We start from the raw sequence: 17,730 nt of genomic DNA, 5'->3' as shown, positions 1-17,730 counted from the left end.
CGACGGCAGAAGCAGCAGCTGGAGGAGTAGAGGCTGGCCCGGGCGGGGAGGAGGCGCCAAAGGACCTGGCCCGGGACAAAGAGGAGGAGCTGGAGCGGGAGGCCTTTGGTTCATAGACTTGTACAGTTGGAAGGCACCCCGAGGGACATCTAGTCCAATCCGCTGCAATGCAGGAATCTTGCTGCCGCTGCTGCTGCTGCAAGTTCCTTCCGGAACTCGGCTCCTCTTTCCTGTGTTATTTGCATTGGGGATGATACTGAGCTTTGGAGTGAGCGGTAGGCTTGTTACCGGAAAAATCCGAGGGCTCCCTTGGACAAAAAGTAAAGACACCAACCAGGATAACTTGGAGCAAAACAGCAGCCTGTAGGCTTGGCCTTTATTGAACTGTTGCAACAGGGTGTTCCCCTCACTTGCAAGAGAGAGGAAAGACCCAGAAAAATAGTGTGCAAGGTCTTATAAAAACTTTTTGAAATTCCCCTCCTCTAGGTCAAGCCCACCCCCAGAAACATCATGCATACATTACAGAAAGGAGGGGTTGAGGGAGGAGTTGGTGGTAACCTGAGTGTCTTGTCACCTGGCTAGTTCCTCCTTTCCCCATGAGTCACTTCCAGGAGACAAAGGGGAGTTTGCAGTTTCCTGCCCCCAGAGGGAAGATCTGATCATTGTCCTTTGTTTCAGTCTATGCTGAATCCACTCCCATATGCAACTTCTTTGTGATCTTGATTGTCTTCTGTCTGGGATCATCAGGGTTGGCATAGCAACTGGGCAGGGCTCCTGTGGATGTGCTGAGACGGTGAAGGGATTATGGCTGACCAGGACCAAGCCACCCCCCTTTGATAGTTCTTGTCATATGGAGTAAAATAAAATGGAACAGTGCAAATCCGATGTATGGTTGATTTTCTATGAATTTATAACAGAAATGTGGAGTATGTAGTGTGTGAGTGTGTGTGTGTGTGAAGTTTGTACAAACAGAATGATTGGGGTGGGGGGGTTCCTGCTACAGGCTGTACACATGTTGTTGTTTAGTCGTGTCCGACTCTTAGTGACCCCCTGGACCAGAGCACGCCAGGCACTTCTGTCTTCCACTGCCTCCCGCAGTTTGGTCAAACTCATGCTGGTAGCTTTGAGAACACTATCCAACCATCTCCTCCTCTGTCGTCCCCTTCTCCTTGTGCCCTCCATCTTTCCCAACATCAGGGTCTTGTCCAGGGAGTCTTCTCTTTCATGGATCACTGCCTTGCCGTGGCGAAGGGGCTTGAATAACTCTCAGAAGCTATGAGCTGTGCCGTGCAGGGTCACCCAAGATGGACAGGTCATAGTGGAGAGTTTTGGCCAAACGTGATCCACCTGGAGCTGGAAACGGCAAGCCACTCCAGTATCCCTGCCAAGAAAACTCCATGGATAAAGACAACAGGCTGTACACATGAGCCGCTTTCGAATTCCTGGATCCAGCACGAATTCAGTTCCTGGAATAGGCAGACTAGCTTCCGTGCTGGATACAGGAATTCGAAGGGGGCTCAAGCATACAGGCTACCCCTCAATGGGTTTAGGACTGCAGCTTAATAAACTTTTTAAAAATGGCATCTTTCACACGAAGTAACACACGGGTTAGAGACAGAAAAAGGCTCATTTCTCTTTGCTGCTTCGTTTTGTTTGTTGGTGACGCCCAATTATATCTGGTCTAAAATCCCGCATTTCATTTGAGCTCCAAGGGGAGATTTTAAAAATGGCTTTGTATTCTCGAAAACCCGGAGATTGAGTATACAAACTAATGAGGTGCAGCTCTATATGTTCTTATTTCCGTGGAATGGAGCTTCCCCGGAAGTGCTTCTGGCCTTGTGGCTGTTTATTGGTTAGAGGAAAGATCGGTCAAGAAGGCCACATGACATCAAGAAGGGCGCTTGAAAACTATGCCTTCCTTAGACTTATACTAGTAGACTCATACACTGCGACCAGCTTCCGGATCAACTTTTTTGCCTCAAGAGCGGAGAGTTCTCCCCAACATAGTTTTCAACATTGTTGAAAAGAAAAAGAAAAAAACTCTGCCAATTCCAACACGGATGCAGTCTCATCTTCTCCCCTTAAACAACCATGCAATGTAGTCCTCTGCGGTGCTTCGTGGATGACCGGTAGAGTTACAACAGCCCTGCAGTGCAGTCCAGGTCAGAAGTGGGGTCGAGGCTGGTGTGGATTTCAACAGAAAATACCTCTCAGGTTGCAGTAAAAATTAATAAACATTTTGCCATTTCGACTCCCTCGGCCCAGATCCAACGCTCAGCCGCTGATTTGCCACGTTGCTCTTCTAAAATAGCCAGAAGCGTGTTTTTTTAAATACATCACATTGTTCATTCATTCCATTCATTCATTCATTCATTCATAAAATGGTGCTTATATGCCTGTTTCTGTTATCCCGTCTTTCCTTCAGAAGGACCCTTCAGTTTAGGACCTGAATTTACGGGGTGGGGAAAACCATGACTTTTTTCTTTCCATGGCCAGATTTCCAAAGTGGTTGGGGGGAGAGAGAGAGAAATTATATTGAATCCGTTTTCCGGCCCTGTATGTCAGTCTTCAAGTTACGAGTTTGTTTTTTCGCCATTGACCAGGCAGCTGGTCATCCTTTCCATTGGGCAGGATAGGGAAGGGGCGTGTCCTGGCGAATAATAAGCAATGGAGAGGGAAGTGGCGCAGCGCAGTCGGAGAATCTTCCACTATCTCGACTTCGGGTTCCCGTTTGCACGAGAAGATCAACGAATAGGGACTTTTCGCGGAATCTTAACACATGGTCTGCTCAGAAGTAACGCCCAGACCAGCAAAGTGTCCGAAGGTTGCAATGCAGTGATGCACTTACCTGGGAGGACGCCCCACTGAACTCCATTGGGCTTTTCTGAGCAGACATTCATAAATTCAAAGAAATCTCTTTCATAATCCCCGCCCAAATGACAAATGGAGAAGCGGACAAGTTCATTGAGCAAAAGTATTTTCTTCGGATTATTTCAAGGCGCTGTATCGAAGCGCATTGCGGGCTGGGGGTTGGATTAGATGACTCCTTGGGTTCCTCCCGACTTTACCATTCAAACCTCTAGCAGCTGTGCTTCCTTATTGCAATATTCCTTATTCCAATAGATTAAAAAAGAAAGGAGATGGTTGGGAGAAGACCCCTCTAGGATGCCCCTCATATGGAGGTCTTGATAGAGCGGCGGTCGGAAACCCGAATTGCATAAAAGCCTCTTTTCTGTTTGTACCTCTTTGGTCCCAAAAGCCTCCGGCATTCCTGCGTGGGCGGAGCGGCTCCTTCCGCCGGCGCGAGAGGGAGATGGGGCTGCTCAGCATCCTGAAGAAGATGAAGCAGAAGGAGCGGGAGCTGCGGCTGCTGATGCTGTATCCTTCCGCGCGGGGAAGAGGGGCGAAGGGGAAGGGGAAGGGGTGGCGGGGCCGGGCGAGGGTCCACGCGGGGCTTCGCGTTCCTCCTCCACCTCCTTTTGCTCCGAGGCGTCGAGCAGGGCCAGGGCTGGGGACCGGGCAGCATTTCTAAGCTGCATCCTCAGGGTCTTCTGAACCTAAGTGGCAAAGGGCGCCTCTGTGCGTGTGCAGAGTGCCTTTGCCTCTCAGAGCAACCCGTGCAAGCCGATCCCGCGCGTCCACGCATCCCGCAGGGTATATGGCGAGAGCCAGCAGTTTCCTAGCAGACTGCATAGGAACACGGGAAGCTGCGTTATACCCAGTCAGACCATTGGTACATCTATCTCAGTATTGCCTACACTGGCTGGCAGCAGCGGCTCTCTAGAGTTCCAGGCCCTACCTGGAGGTGCCAGCAAGGACTAAACCTGGGATGTTTTGCATGCAAAGCACACTCTCTCTGCCACTGAGCAGCAGGCTTTCCCCTTGCTTTGAGGTTCCCTGAAGAAACCTGCAGGAAATTGAGGGCGTGCAGCAGGCCTCCTCCTCCTCCTCCTCTCTAGCAATTGTGTCCCTTTAACTCACCTCCCTATGTCAGGGGCCTGGACAATGCCGGAAAGACTACGATCCTGAAGAAGTTCAATGGGGATGAGATCGACACCATCTCTCCTACGCTGGGCTTCAACATCAAGACCTTGGAGCACCGCGGGTGAGGGGCCCCATCCCGTCCCCTTTCCCCATAGCTGCCAGGGGGCTGCTGTGACAGGAGGAAGGGGCTCCTCTCTGCATTCCTCCCTTCCTCCTTCATTGCTGGCCTAGAACCCCCCCCCCCATTTCCTCCACCCCTTTGTCACCTGCCTGTGGGTCTCCTCTTTGCAGGTTCAAGCTAAACATCTGGGACGTTGGGGGGCAGAAATCCCTGCGCTCCTACTGGCGGAACTACTTTGAGAGCACCGATGGCCTCATCTGGGTGGTGGACAGCGCTGACCGCCAGCGCCTAGATGACTGCAAGAGGGAACTCCAGAGCCTTCTGGTGGAGGAGGTAGGAGCCCAGGGGGGCTGGGAGTGCCTACCTGCTCTGCAGCAGAGGACAGAGTGGACCTTGCGCTCTGCCTGGCCTTGGCACTGCAAGGGTTAACCGGGCAGGGGGATTTGACACTGGGTGGTAGGACACTTGCTTGGCATGCAAGAGCTCTCTGCTTCAGTCTCCAGGTGGAAACCCCTGCTTAAAATGCCTGTTTGTTACTGGGTCTGATTCAAGGTGCCCAAGTTGTTATTAGGCCCCAAATATCTGAAAGGTTGCCTCCTTCCCCACAGACCCTCTCGGGTGCTGATATTGGCAGAGGGGGGTCCCATTGGTAGCTGCTCAACCCCCAGAGCCTCAGTTGGGGGTGGCAGCCTAGAGGAGGGCCTTCTTTGTGGTGGCCCCTAAGCTGTGGAACTCCCTCCCCACAGAGGTGCGACTGCCACCTTCATTATACAGCTTTGGAGAATGCCGAAGACACATTTCTTTACTCTGGCCTTTGACACCTGAGGTGTATATTTTTAGGATACACCTTTTTCTTACGTTTGCAATCTTCTTTAAATTGTATTTAAGGTTGCGTTTTAATGTTGCGACCTGCTCAGGAATCTTAAGGTGAAGGGTAGGCCTGGGTGATACCTGGTTTTCAACATCACAATATATCACCAGCTAAACATCGGGATACTACCGATATATCACAATGTCTGAAATAAGGATGGAGCTATGGAGAAGCATTGGCTGGCTTCACAGTTTTTCCCACATTGTGTTTTTTGCAGAACACACACACATATCATGATTCGTGATATATTGCCAGGTCAAAAGTTATGAAACCCAATATGACGATATGAACTTCAAACCGGTTTTGGACGTTATTTCGCCCAGCCCTAATGAAAGGTGATTAATAAAATAATAACAGTAAAACTCTGGAGACCCACTTCCAGTGCTTTTTTCCCCTCAAAAATGTTTAGGGGTACTCTCATTTTCCAACTCATATTGAAATACGGCCCCTCAATGAGGCCAAACTTAGATTCACAAAATGTTTAGGAGTATGCGTACCCCTGCGTCCCCCCAGAAAAAAGCACTGCCCACTTCCTGTCATGGTGGTCCAATCTTCCCCAAGCCCTCCCATCAGCCCCAGTGATCACTGGGAGTTGTAGTCGAAAATGGCTGGCATAGAGTAGACTATACTGGCTAGCTGGCCCACTGGCCTGACTTGGAGTAAGGCACCTTCCTGTGTCCCTCTTTAAATCAGCCCTTTATTTAGAATCAGGAGGACCATAGCTCATGGTAGGCAATGCACACTCTGCTTGCAGAAGGTCCCGGTACCACGAGGACTAGAATCTTAGTTTGTTTTTAGGGTCATAGGTTGGTGGCAGAGCACTTGCCTTGTACGTAGAAGGCCCCGGGTTCGTTTCCCACTGGCATCTCCCAAGAAGGACCCTGGAGAGCCGCTGCCAGCCAGTGTGGACCATACTGAGCTTGGCGGACCAATTGGACGACTTGGGATAAGCCTCCCTCCTTCCTAGGTCACGTCTTTGTTTCTGTCTCAACAGCGCCTGGCGGGGGCCACCTTGCTCATCTTTGCCAACAAGCAGGACCTGCCTGGGGCCCTGAGCTCCAGCGCCATCCAGGAGGTGAGGATCACTAGCAGTCCTGGCTAGTGAGCAGATGGGGCGGCTTTGGGTACCAGGCAAACCAAGGATGGGAGGGTGTCTCACATGGCTTTGAGGAAGTTAATTTCAGCTCAGTTTATTTGGCCAGCAGACCATAAACATTGGATATGGCATAGCATTATCTAGACCAGGCATCCCCAACCTTTGGCCCTCCAGATGTTTTGGACTACATTTCCCATCATCCCTGACCACTGGTCCTGTTAGCTAGGGATCATGGGAGTTGTAGGCCAAAACATCTGGAGGGCCGCAGGTTGGGGGTGCCTGGTTTAGACGACCATAGCATGGACACAACACAATTTTCATCCACACAAATTGTGCCTTTTAAAGTAAGAGAGTAAAAGAAGCCATGGTGAGTCAAGAATGCTTAAAATTACGGACGTCTGTATTTTTTGGAGTTGGAGGAGTCGGGAAGCACATCAGCCCTAGCCAGCGCAGGGCTGATGGGAGTTGTAGTCTCAAACATCTGGAAGGAGCCTCCTTTACAAAGGCTGTCCTGTGTGGTACCCGACCTGTAGCCTTTCTGGGTGCTAACCACCACCTCTTCAGGTGAGCCTGGTTTCAAGGCCCACTTGCAGGCTTTCCCTTTGAGCTCGCCAGATGTGTGGCCCTCACCCCCCAATCTTTCTGCCTCTTTCCAGGCTCTCGACCTCGACAGCATCCACAGCCACCACTGGTGCATTCAAGGCTGCAGCGCCTACACTGGGGAGAACCTGCTTGTGGGTATCGATTGGCTGCTGGACGATATATCCAGCCGGATATTCACCGCGGACTGAGAGGAGGAAGGGGGAAACGGGCGCAAACACCTCCAGCTCACCTGCTTTGCGTGGCTTCATAACTTGGAACTGTTTTCCCCTGCTGGGCGTTTTAAGGGCCTTTCCTGGGCGTGGCCCTCATTGAGAAAGCTGCTCAGCTATGTTGGGCAAGAGTGGGGCGCCCCTCTTGTTTCTGTCCTAGGCCATGAGCCAGGCCCCGCCTGCGGAAGGACAATGAAGGTATATGTTCGGGGTCTCCCCAACACCCCAGTTCTCTGTACGGGATCGTGTCATCTTAAGAACATGCCAATAAAGCTGTTGTTGTGGCTCTCAGGACTGGCACACTGGATGGGTTCCTAGGCCCTGGAGCAGCCTGGTTGGTTGTCTTCATCCCAGCATGGATGGCTGGGGATTCCTCTGCCTTGTGTGGGTAAGGAGATCTCCTTGGGCTTGTTCTGGAGGAAATCTAACTGCCAAGGTTGTCTTCTCACGGGTCGCCAGTGTGGTGCCCTCCAGACGTTCATTATTATTAATTTACTATCCAAGAAGCTCAAGGTGACAAATGCACACAGTTCTCCCCAAACTCATTTAACCTGTGCAACAACCCTGTGAGGAACCTTAAATATTTTCCCCCAAATACTAAACAAATGCATAATTTTACCTCCACAAATGGCAAAGGGCAGTCCTCACAAAGATGTCAGGCAGAGCAAGAGTAGATTAGTACTAGTAGCAGTAAGCTGCCTTTTCACCCTATGGTTGCCAAAGACTGTTGTGAGTTTTCCCCCTCAACCTGAAAGCACTGCTGCACCCTGGAACATTTTCTAACAACAGCAACAGCAAAAATGATTGCAAACTATCAGACTTAGTGCGGCAGCTTACATTTTCCTGCCTCCGGACATCAGGCAAGTAAGCGTCTTCACTGTCCTCCTTTTGGGTGCAGGCTGAAAACGTTTTAATTTAGGCAAGCCTATCTCAGATTCTCCCACCTTTGCCCACACCCTACTCCCTATTTTAGGGGCCAATCCAGATATCTAGATGCTGACATGTTGCTTTTGATTATTTTTGAGTGTATTAAACTACTATTATTGATAATTTTAATATTTATTGTATACTGTTTAGAGAGGTTTACTACGAGTGGTATATGACATTTTGTTAAATAGCAAGTAAATAAAAATAAGAGAGTAAATGACAGGGCAGGAACAAGGGAGATGAATGTGAGAAGAGAGGGAGGGATGATCTGGAAATCCAGGGGAATGACAAAAAATGCAAAGGAAAGAATAGAGGGGGGACACACACCTCTGCTAGCTCATATTTCATTGATGATACTATTTGTCTAAGAGGAAGAAAAAGTATTTTTAATATTCAAATTTTTGCAGGGAAAAAATCCCTGCTCCTCTATTTCTCATTAAAGAAGCAACTTAAGCTGGTCCTCCTTAAACCTCAGGCGCCTCAGCCTCCTGCAAACGTGGTCCCCTTGGAAAGACAGATGGAGCTTTCTTCTCGCAGGATTGACTGCCCACTCCAGGCTTACTATGCAAAACGTGTCCAGCATAAACTCTGCAGGCCCAGTGAGCCCCACCCTATTCTGCTACCTTAGTCTTGCAGCAGGACGCAATGCGCGTCGGGCACTTTGCAGAGGAGCCCTGACGCGTGCTGTCCGGGCTTGCACTTGGAAGACGCTCCCTCGTCTCTGGAGTATTAGGCAATGGGAGCGGCCAACAGGCCGCGCATGCGCACTACGGGGGGAGTACGGGCGCCAGAGGGAAAGGAGGGCAGGAGCCGCCCAGCCCGGCGGTCCTGGATTTAAAGGGGCCGCAGCGCCCGGAGGGGCGGCAGGATGTCCCGCCGGGTGAAGGAGGAGTACCAGCGGCACTACACTGTGACCGAGCACCGCAGCCACCCCAAGGGCTACACCGAGTACAAAGTGACTGCCAAGGTGAGGAAGGGGCTGCTGCAGGGAGGGGGAGACGCCGTACCTGGGGAGCCGCCTAGATGCTCACCTGGAGGGATTTGAATCCGCTGCACCTGTTCGCGGCACCTGCCTCTGTGCATGTGCAGAGTGCAAGCTCAGAGCAGGCTCGGGCAAAGGGGCGGTGGCTTCCAGCTTAGGGTGGGCTTGCTCTCCTTGCAGAGGGCTTCTGGTTCTCCCCTCTTGCTTTTACCTGGAAGTAAACCCAACTGAGCTCAGTGGGGCTTACGTCTGAGTAGACACACAGGAAGGGCCGTAGCGCGGTGAAAAAGCGGCCGCCTTGCAAGCAGAGCATCCCAAGTTCGAGCTGCAGGGGCACCTCCAGGTAGGTCTGGGAGAGAGCCCTGCCTGCTGGCCTGAAATCCCAAACAGCTGCTGCTGCCAGTCAGTGTCGGCAGTACTGAGTTGGTCTGACTTGGTATAAGGTAGCACTATTGCAGGCTACATGGCTGCAATCCTGCATGCATCCCTGTAAGTTTCATTGAACTCTTGAGTACATCCCGGTAGGAGAACAGCTCCCATCCTCTCTCCTTAACCTGGAAATAATAAGGACTGGCTTCTGGCTCAGAGTGGGCCTCAGCTCTGGCATTTGTGCCCACACCCTGCTCTCTGCTCCGCCCTTGGGGGTTCAGCTGTGTCTAAGGAATGGCAGAGATCTTTTCTTTGGATACCAGGGCCCCCTAAAACAGGGAGTAGGGGGAGCCTGTTGGGAGAACCTGAGAAGAGCTTTCTGGGTCAGGCCATGGTGGGCCCACCTAGTCCAGCATCCTGTTCTCACAGTGGCCAGCCAGTTGCCCCAGAGAGAAACCTGCAAGGAGGATTTGAGCCTCATATTCCTTGACTGCTAAGCTTACTCAGGAGTCTTGGGTGAGGTACCTTATCAGAAGCTTTTCGAAAGTCCCAAATACACTAAGTCAAATACAGATGAATCGAGATGCTGCTTGTCCCTCTCAAAGAACTCCCAATAGGTGTGTGAAACAGATCTTCAGCGAAGCTTTTTCTTCCCTATATGCCTGGTTGGTTTATCTTTTAAAAATATTTTCTGGCAGTTTTCTGGAGCACATAGAGATCGCAGTTCACACTCCACCCCAAGGAAGATGCCCCAGGGATACCCCACCTTCCTTGGTGCAGGAGGAAAAGAATGTGCCCCCTCCAACACACACACACACACACACACACACACACGTACCCCTTGCTGGCTGCAAATCCCTTGCTCATGCTCAAAATCTCACTTTTTGTTCCCTTTCCAGTTTGTCTCAAAGATGAACCCAGAAGATGTCAAGGAGGTAGGTCCTTGCTGGGTGACCCAGGTGGGGTGGGAGTGTGGGCCTTGCCAGCCGCTTCAGAAATGTTACCCATTTTGTTTCTGCCCTATCATGCCTCAAAGGAGCTCAAGACAAAGTTTCACAAAGCAGGTGGTACCCGGGGGCAATGGGATTACCTAGGGTGATGCTAAGAGGCTGGAGTGCTGGTGGTGCACATACCGGTATCTCCCAGACTTGGGTCATGTTCCTCGGTTCTGTTGAGTTAATTAAACGAAAGTGATGTTTAACTGTATTTCGAACAAATGTGAATTAACAGTTGCCATTTGGGATTTTGTCCTCAGTGGGTCATGCAAAGTGCTATTCTGAGCAGTGCTTTCTGATGGATAGGGTAGCGAGCACCGGGGAGGAGTTTGTGGGACCCATAAGGTTTGGGAACTAATGGTGTGAAGAAGAAGAGTTTGGATTTGATATCCCGCTTTATCACTACCCGAAGGAGTCTCAAAGCAGAGCGGCTAACATTCTCCTTTCCCTTCCTCCCCCACAACAAACACTCTGTGAGGTGAGTGGGGCTGAGAGACTTCAGAGAAGTGTGACTAGCCCAAGGTCACCCAGCAGCTGCATGTGGAGGAGCGGGGAATCAAACCCAGATTACGAGTCTACCGCTCCTAGCCACTACACCACACTGGCTCTCTGTGGGCAGTACTGTGTGGGCAGTATTTAGCTGCAGTAGGTGGGCCATTGGTCTGACTCTGAGGCAGCTTTGTAGATCTTCCACAGGAGAAAGGGCACTCTAAGCACGGTCCTCATGCCTCTTCCTACAGATCGTGGTCTGGAAACGGTACAGTGACTTCAAGAAGCTGCACGGGGACCTGGCGTACACGCATCGCAACCTCTTCCGTCGACTGGAGGATTTTCCCCCCTTCCCCAAGGCTCACGTCTTTGGTGAGGGTCTCCGGCTGGGTGGGAGATGGGCAGCTGCTGGGCCGAGCCAAAAGGGGGGGCACATCTGATCTGACACCCTGTCCCCACGGGGGTCAGCCAGACGCCCCTTCTGGGAAGCCGCTGAGCAGGAGCCAAGCAAAATATGGAATTGGAAACATGGAATTGGAAGGCACACCCCCCCCCCCCAGTGTCATCTTATCCAACTCTCTGCAATGCAGGAATCCCAGCTAAAGAATCTCTGACAAATAGCTGTCCGACCTCACTTTAAAAACCTCCATTGAAGGAGAACTCACCACCTTCTGAGGGCGTCCGTTCCACTGTCAAAACAGCTCCTACCCTTGGAAAGTTCTTCCTAATGTTTAATTTAGCTGGGGTCTCTTTTTTCTTGCCATTTTAATCCATTTTAATCTGCTTCTGGAAAAGCAGAAAACAAGCTTGCTCCATCTTCCATGTGCCAGCCCTTCAGATATTTGAAGGTGGCTAAACAGCTGTAACATGGAAGCTTTCTTCCTGCTGCTCCAGAGGCTAATATAATAATGATGAGGATAATAATAAATTACTTGTACTTTACCCTTCTGACTGGGTTGCCCCAGTCTAGGACCTGAACTTGTGATTCCCAGTAATCTGCTTTTAAAAACCATTTAAATTTGGGGGGGCAATCACAATATCTTGTGGTAGCAAATTCCACAGCTAAACTATGTGAAGGTGTGCCTCATTTTGTCTGCCCCAAATCTCCCATTGTTCAGCACCACCAGATTCCATTTTTGAGGGTCTGCAGCTGAAAGTTTTAGGTTCTGGTGATTTTTTGCTAGGCCAGAAAAACGGAGGCCTCTTGTGCATTGCTTCAGGGTCGTTGTCGCTGGTACATGAGAGCAGAGGGGTGTGTGTGTGTGTTTGTGTGTGTTCTGATCCCCTCACACACATGATTTGAATCTGTTCCTCTTCTTTGCAGGCCGATTTGAGCCTGAGGTGATTGAGGAGCGGCGGAAAGCGGCTGAGGTCATGCTCCGCTTCACTGTGGACATTCCAGCCTTGAACAACAGCCCTCAGCTGAAGGAGTTCTTTCGGGTATTTTTGGCCGGGCAGGTTTTATTTATTTATTGCATCTATTTATTTATATCCCACCTTTTTCTCCAAAGGTGCTTCAGGTTGGTGGCCATCCCTGCCTCCTGTGGGAGGGAGTTCCGTAGTTTAACTCTGTGCTGTGTGAATAAGGAAACACATAGTTAATGGGCCCACCAAGAAACCCCCCCACCCATCTTTGGAGTTGTGTCCCTGGGTCCCTCCTTGGTTGCAAAAGTGGCACTGGGTCCTTGCCTGAAGTTTTGCCCCGATCCTCAAATAAAGGAACCCTCGTCTCCCGCGCCCGGCCGACATTTGGACCCACTCTCTGCTGCTTCTGTCTTGCAGAGTGGGGAGGGGAGGAGACCTCTGGAGACCCGCGACCTGCCCTCTCTGCCTCCCCCTCTGATCCCAGTGCCGCCATCCTCGGAAGGAGTGGAGCCAGCGGAGGATGCTCTGGGATCTGTGGATGAGCAGGTGCTCCTGGACTCCAAACAGGGAGGCCTGGATTTGGAGCAGCAGAACCCTGATGTTGCTCCGGAGGCAGCGAGCGAGGAGTGTGGTGCCCTGGAGCCACGAACGGAGGAGGAAGGTACAGCCTTCTAGAGCTTCAGGCATAAAACAAGACAAGTTGCGGATCTGGTTTGCATTCTGTTTTTCTCATGGGGAGAAAGGCACTTTGCACATGCTCAGGCATGGTCTTTAAATTTTTCCCCTTCCTTGAGCAGAGACCATGATAAGGGTGTGTATTTTTGGAGAGAGGAGATGGGTAGGACAGCTAGGAGACATTTCTTCTTCTTTTCCCATCCCTTCTCCCTCTCCTCACCCCCAGAGGGAGCAGTGGGGGCCCTTGCAATGGTGGGGTGCTGGTGGATTTAAAACAGCTAACCTGTTAACAGCCTGAGGGCCACAACCTTATGTAGATAACCTTCCAGGGGCCACATTTCAACGGTGGCAAAAGTGGATCTGGCTGGAGATTTGAATAAGATTTTTAACGTAAGGAAGGCAGGGGACGTGTGGCCCTGGTGGTCCTCCTTGACCTCTCAGTGGCTTTTGACACCACTGGTTTGGATTTGATATCCCGCTTTATCACTACCCGAAGGAGTCTCAAAGCGGCTAACATTCTCCTTTCCCTTCCTCCCCCACAACAAACACTCTGTGAGGTGAGTGGGGCTGAGAGACTTCAACGAAGTGTGACTGGCCCAAGGTCACCCAGCAGCTGCATGTGGAGGAGCGGAGAAGTGAACCCGGTTCACCAGATTACGAGTCTACCGCTCTTAACCACTACACCACGCTGGCTCACCCTGGTGTCCTTCTGGAGTGACCTGGGCAGGTGGGAGACGGAGGGTGCTGCGTTGCAGAGAGGTTCTGTCCCTACCTACAGGGCCACTGCCAGAAAGTAAGAGAGGGTGGCCCAGCTCCATGGCCTGTCTCCCACACTATTTAACACCTGTATGAAACCCTTGGGAGCTGTCACCTGGGGATTGGGAGCAGGTATGCTGGTGGCAAACACCTGTATCTCTCCATAGCATCAGAAGGAGAGGCTGGGCAGGTGTCTGCTGGCAGTGATGGGGACCAATAAACCAAGGCTGAAACCCGTAAGGATAGAAACGTCGTGGCTGGGCTGTTCCGGTGTCCAGGAATTAGGAGTATTTCCTGGGAGGGGTTGTACTCCCCCTGAAGGGCCAGGTTGGTCACCCGGGGGATACTCCTAGGTTCCAAATTGTCCCTGGACTCCCAAGTGGCTTTAGCAACCAGGAGCGCCTATACCTGTCAAGGCTTCGGAAAAGCTCTTCCTCCCCCTGTTGCAGCAAGAGCAAAAGCAACAAGGTAGAGTCCTTTTAAATGATTTTATTCAATCATAATACAGTGGTACCTCAGGTTACATACGCTTCAGGTTACAGACTCCGCTAATCCAGAAATAGTACCTCGGGTTAAGAATTTTGCTTCAGGATGAGAACAGAAATTGTGCTCCGGTGGCGTGGCAGCAGCAGGAGGCCCCATTAGCTAAAGTGGTGCTTCAGGTTAAGAACAGTTTCACATTAAGAACGGACCTCCAGAACGAATTAAGTACTTAACCCGAGGTACCACTGTAAAAAGGTAAAGGGACCCCTGACCATTAGGTCCAGTCGTGACCGACTCTGGAGTTGCGGTGCTCATCTTGCTTTATTAGCCAAGGGAGCCGGCGTACAGCTTCCGGGTCATGTGGCCAGCATGACTAAGCCACTTCTGGCGAACCAGAGCAGCGCACGGAAACTGGACTGCTGTAATGCAGCCGATATGGGAATTATCTCAGCAGCTTCCAGATTGGATGTGAGCCGCTTCAGGCTGTACCTTTTATGGTGTTCACCTCCCAAAGGAGGCCTCCGCTAAGGCTTAGCTTGTAGGGACTCATGAAGGTGAGTCGTTACAATGACGCGGGGGGGGGGCTTGTGCCTCTTGGAACTGGATAGGAGGGGGGAAAGCTGACCTCTGACTGGCGCACTTTCTCTGTGCACCTGTGGAAGATCCTAAAGGCCCTGCGCACGTCCAGAGCGTGCCGTTCCTTCCGCCAGTCTGGCCAGGACCACCTCTGTAGCCCATTTGAGTCCGAGTGCTGATTGGGCCATTGCAAAGCCTTGTCACTCTAGGCCAGGGGTCTGCAACCTTTAAGACAAAAAGAGCCACTTGGACCCATTTCCGAAGAAAAAAAACTGGGAGCCGCAAAACCATTGTGACATTTAAAGCATGCGCGCCGCTGCCCTCCGATCTGACAGCGGGCGGGAAGGTGACGTCGGGACGGTGCGTGACTAACGCACGCACCGCCCCCATGCGACGTCACAGCCAGTACAGCGCCCGCCACAGTGGGGAGTGTCGGGGCGCACAATGCGCCTCCTCCCCTCGCTAGTATCCACCCCGGAGCCACAACAAAGGTGTAAAAGAGCCACATGCGGCTCCAGAGCCGCGGGTTGCAGACCCCTGCTCTAGGCCATGGGTAGGCAAACTAAGGCCCGGGGCCTGGGTCCGGCCCAATCACCTTCTAAATCAGGAATCAGTGTGTTTTTACATGAGTAGAATGTGTCCTTTTATTTAAAATGCATCTCTGGGTTATTTGTGGAGCATAGGAATTGGTTCTTTTTAAATATATATATATATAATCCAGCCCCCCACGAGATCTGAGGGACAGGGGACCGGCCCCCTGCTGAAAACGTTTGCTGACCCCTGCTCTAGGCGTTTTCTGGGTTGGGGCTTATCGATGTCTTGCACTGATCAGTGTCCCCTCCACAGGGAGGCCCTCCTCGCCCCAGAAGTGTGGCGACGAGGCCTTGGATGCTCTTTTTGCCTTTGGCGGCGACGAAGAGGAGGAGGAAGGCGAGAAGGGTCTGGGGTCGCCCTCCCGCGGCCCCTTGTCGCTCCAGGAGTTAGCCCTGTTTGATCCCTTCTCAAAGGAAGGTAGGTGGGCTCAAAAGCCAAGTGGCGGGGAGGGGGCGCCCCTGGACCATGTAGGATATAGGTAGCCAAGTTGCAGGCTCCCGCCCCACTTCTGAACACTGACCGGTTCCAGGAAGATGAACAGCAAGCTGAATTGCATTGTTGGGATTTTACTTTTAGTTTTTCTGTACTGTTGCCACGATGCTTGGCAGTGGAAAGTATTCTGGATGGAGCAAGCATATGGCTTGCAGGGTACTCCTGGTTACATCTTAGGGGCCAAATCCTCCTCCTTGGTTTGCTAGCTATGGCCGTTCCTGGTCAGGGATAGCCTGACCACTGTAGTCTGTGAAGCTGGACTACTGCAATGTGCTTTGTGTGGGGCTGCCCTTGGGCCTGGTTCAAACGCTCCAGCTGGTGCAGAATGCAGCAACTTGACTGCTGATGGGAGCATCTGACCAAGAACACGTGACAGCCTTGTTAAAACAGCTGAGTCAGGTTCAAGGCCCTTTTATTAATTTACAAAACAACTTTGGTCCAGGGTACTTCAGGGACCACTTGGACCCTTATATCCCAGTTTGACCACTGAGGTCATCTTCAGGAATGTCGCTGGTCATTCCCAGAGCTGCCAAGGCTCATTTGACAACAAAAAGAACCTGAGCCTTCAGTGTTGTTGGCCCAGTCCTGTGGAACTCTCTGCCACTACAGATTCAGCAGGAGCCTTTTGTGCCAACTTTTAAATGCCTGCTGGAGACTTTTCTATTCCGCCGTATCTGTGTAGGCAATTAAAAGTGCATCGTTCTGCAATGGTTCACTGAGGTCTGTTTTTAACTTTTTAATAGTTTCATTGTACGGTTTTGTTTTTATTGCCATAAGCTGTTGTAATTTTTTCTTTGTTTAAAAAACTGCAGTGGTGTGCAAATAGTTTTGTAAGTTAATAGATAAATAACATTTTTCTTTGTTCTGTCCAGACCCTGGTGCAGCCAGCCTCTCCCACGAGGAAGAGCTGGCCGCTCTCGCTGCCTCAGGACATGGACCAGCGCTTTCTGCCCCCAGCGCAGGAGCGGGCCAGGTAGCCCAGGAAGGAGCTGCTGCATCGGACCCAGGCAGTTACCTGCCGTTGGCCACAGAGCGCATCAGGCAGGCCTTGGAGAGTGAAGCAGCCAAGGACTACAAGGCGGCTTTCTGTGGCTACCGCAGCGGTGTTGACCTCTTGCTGCAGGGACTGCAAGGTAATGGGCGATGCCTGGTCCCCAAACTATATTCCAGCTCCCCCATGTGGAGGGCCTGGGAATTGGTCTCCGAGAGTCAGAGCCACAAGTCCATGTGGCTTCTAGGAAGTTAGCCCGTTTCAACTCGCTGAGGCTTGCTTCCAAGTAAACGTGGCTGTAAACTTTCCCGTTTCAAGGTCTCTGAGGGGATCCTGCCCCCCCCCACCTCACTTTAATCTCCTTTATTTATTTCAAAAGATTTATATACTGGTTGATTGCAAGAAGAAACCTCAAATATGGGGGGGGGGGAGAGAATGGTTTCATAATTTTTGACCTGCCAATTTATCGTGAATCACGTGTGGGCACGCGATGCAAATATCACAATGCAGTAAAAACACCCAATGCCTCTACATAGCTCCAACCTTATTTCAGACATCGTGATATATTGGTATATTGCGATGCTTAGCCAGTGATATATCGCGATGATGAAAACCAGATGTCGCCCAGCCCTAGCCATCACTGCCTGCTAAAGGCATGAGTTCCAGAGGTTTAACCACGTACTTAATTTCATCTGTCCTGTTACTCGTCTTTGTTGGGCTTTGGGCCTTCTGCATGCAAGGCAGATTGCTCTAACTGCTAAGCCACTGCCCTCCCACCCTTTTGTTGCCAGGAGGGTTGTAGCCATCAGCCAAGACCTGCTCCTCCCTTCTTTCAGGGGACCCTGACGCAGCTCGCAGGGAGGCCGTGAAGAAGAAGACAGCAGAGTACCTCCAGAGGGCCGAGGAAATCTTCCAGCTGCACCTGAAGCATCTACAGCTGTGAGTGGGGCTTCCAAACCCCGCACTCCACCCGCAGTGGCTGTGCGTCAGCTTGGGAGCAGAATGGCCATTTGCTTCCTCGTTGACCCACAGCCTCACTCTGGCATAAGCTGCCTGGAACAGATCCAGCCCCTTGACTTCACCCGAACCCTGCCTCACTTTTGTTGGGAACTTAAAGCCGCACTGTAAAAACAATACATGTTTGTAAATCTC

At 51.4% G+C, this 17,730-nt stretch overlaps 2 protein-coding genes across 2 annotated transcripts; both read left to right on the top strand.

The window, feature by feature from the left end:
* The first annotated feature begins 3,250 nt into the window (after positions 1 to 3,250).
* Positions 3,251 to 7,175, top strand: ARL2 (ADP ribosylation factor like GTPase 2). The gene is made up of 5 exons (XM_053369135.1): positions 3,251 to 3,378; positions 3,995 to 4,105; positions 4,276 to 4,438; positions 5,971 to 6,051; positions 6,729 to 7,175. The coding sequence occupies exons 1-5, from the start codon at positions 3,314 to 3,316 to the stop codon at positions 6,861 to 6,863; spliced, it is 555 nt and encodes a 184-aa protein (XP_053225110.1). The 5' UTR covers positions 3,251 to 3,313; the 3' UTR covers positions 6,864 to 7,175.
* Positions 7,176 to 8,570: 1,395 nt separating this feature from the next.
* SNX15 (sorting nexin 15) lies at positions 8,571 to 17,730 on the top strand. The gene is made up of 8 exons (XM_053369014.1): positions 8,571 to 8,778; positions 10,062 to 10,097; positions 10,898 to 11,018; positions 11,971 to 12,086; positions 12,429 to 12,672; positions 15,348 to 15,512; positions 16,460 to 16,720; positions 17,415 to 17,730. Exons 1-8 carry the CDS (start codon positions 8,680 to 8,682, stop codon positions 17,519 to 17,521), a joined length of 1,149 nt encoding a protein of 382 aa, XP_053224989.1. The 5' UTR covers positions 8,571 to 8,679; the 3' UTR covers positions 17,522 to 17,730.

This window comes from Podarcis raffonei, chromosome 16 (genome assembly GCF_027172205.1).
Source record: "Podarcis raffonei isolate rPodRaf1 chromosome 16, rPodRaf1.pri, whole genome shotgun sequence".
NCBI classification, from domain to species: domain Eukaryota; kingdom Metazoa; phylum Chordata; class Lepidosauria; order Squamata; family Lacertidae; genus Podarcis; species Podarcis raffonei.
Note: the sequence above shows the minus strand (reverse complement) of the source record. Positions and strands in the feature narration are given on the sequence as shown.

Coding starts and splice junctions, on each gene's coding strand:
- ARL2 (XM_053369135.1), top strand. CDS start 3,314: ATGGGGCTGCTCAGCATCCTGAAGAAGATGAAGCAGAAGGAGCGGGAG. Junction 4,106..4,275: donor AAGACCTTGGAGCACCGCGG/GTGAGGGGCCCC, acceptor TCCTCTTTGCAG/GTTCAAGCTAAACATCTGGG. Junction 4,439..5,970: donor AGAGCCTTCTGGTGGAGGAG/GTAGGAGCCCAG, acceptor CTGTCTCAACAG/CGCCTGGCGGGGGCCACCTT.
- SNX15 (XM_053369014.1), top strand. CDS start 8,680: ATGTCCCGCCGGGTGAAGGAGGAGTACCAGCGGCACTACACTGTGACC. Junction 12,087..12,428: donor AGCTGAAGGAGTTCTTTCGG/GTATTTTTGGCC, acceptor TCTGTCTTGCAG/AGTGGGGAGGGGAGGAGACC. Junction 12,673..15,347: donor GCCACGAACGGAGGAGGAAG/GTACAGCCTTCT, acceptor TCCCCTCCACAG/GGAGGCCCTCCTCGCCCCAG.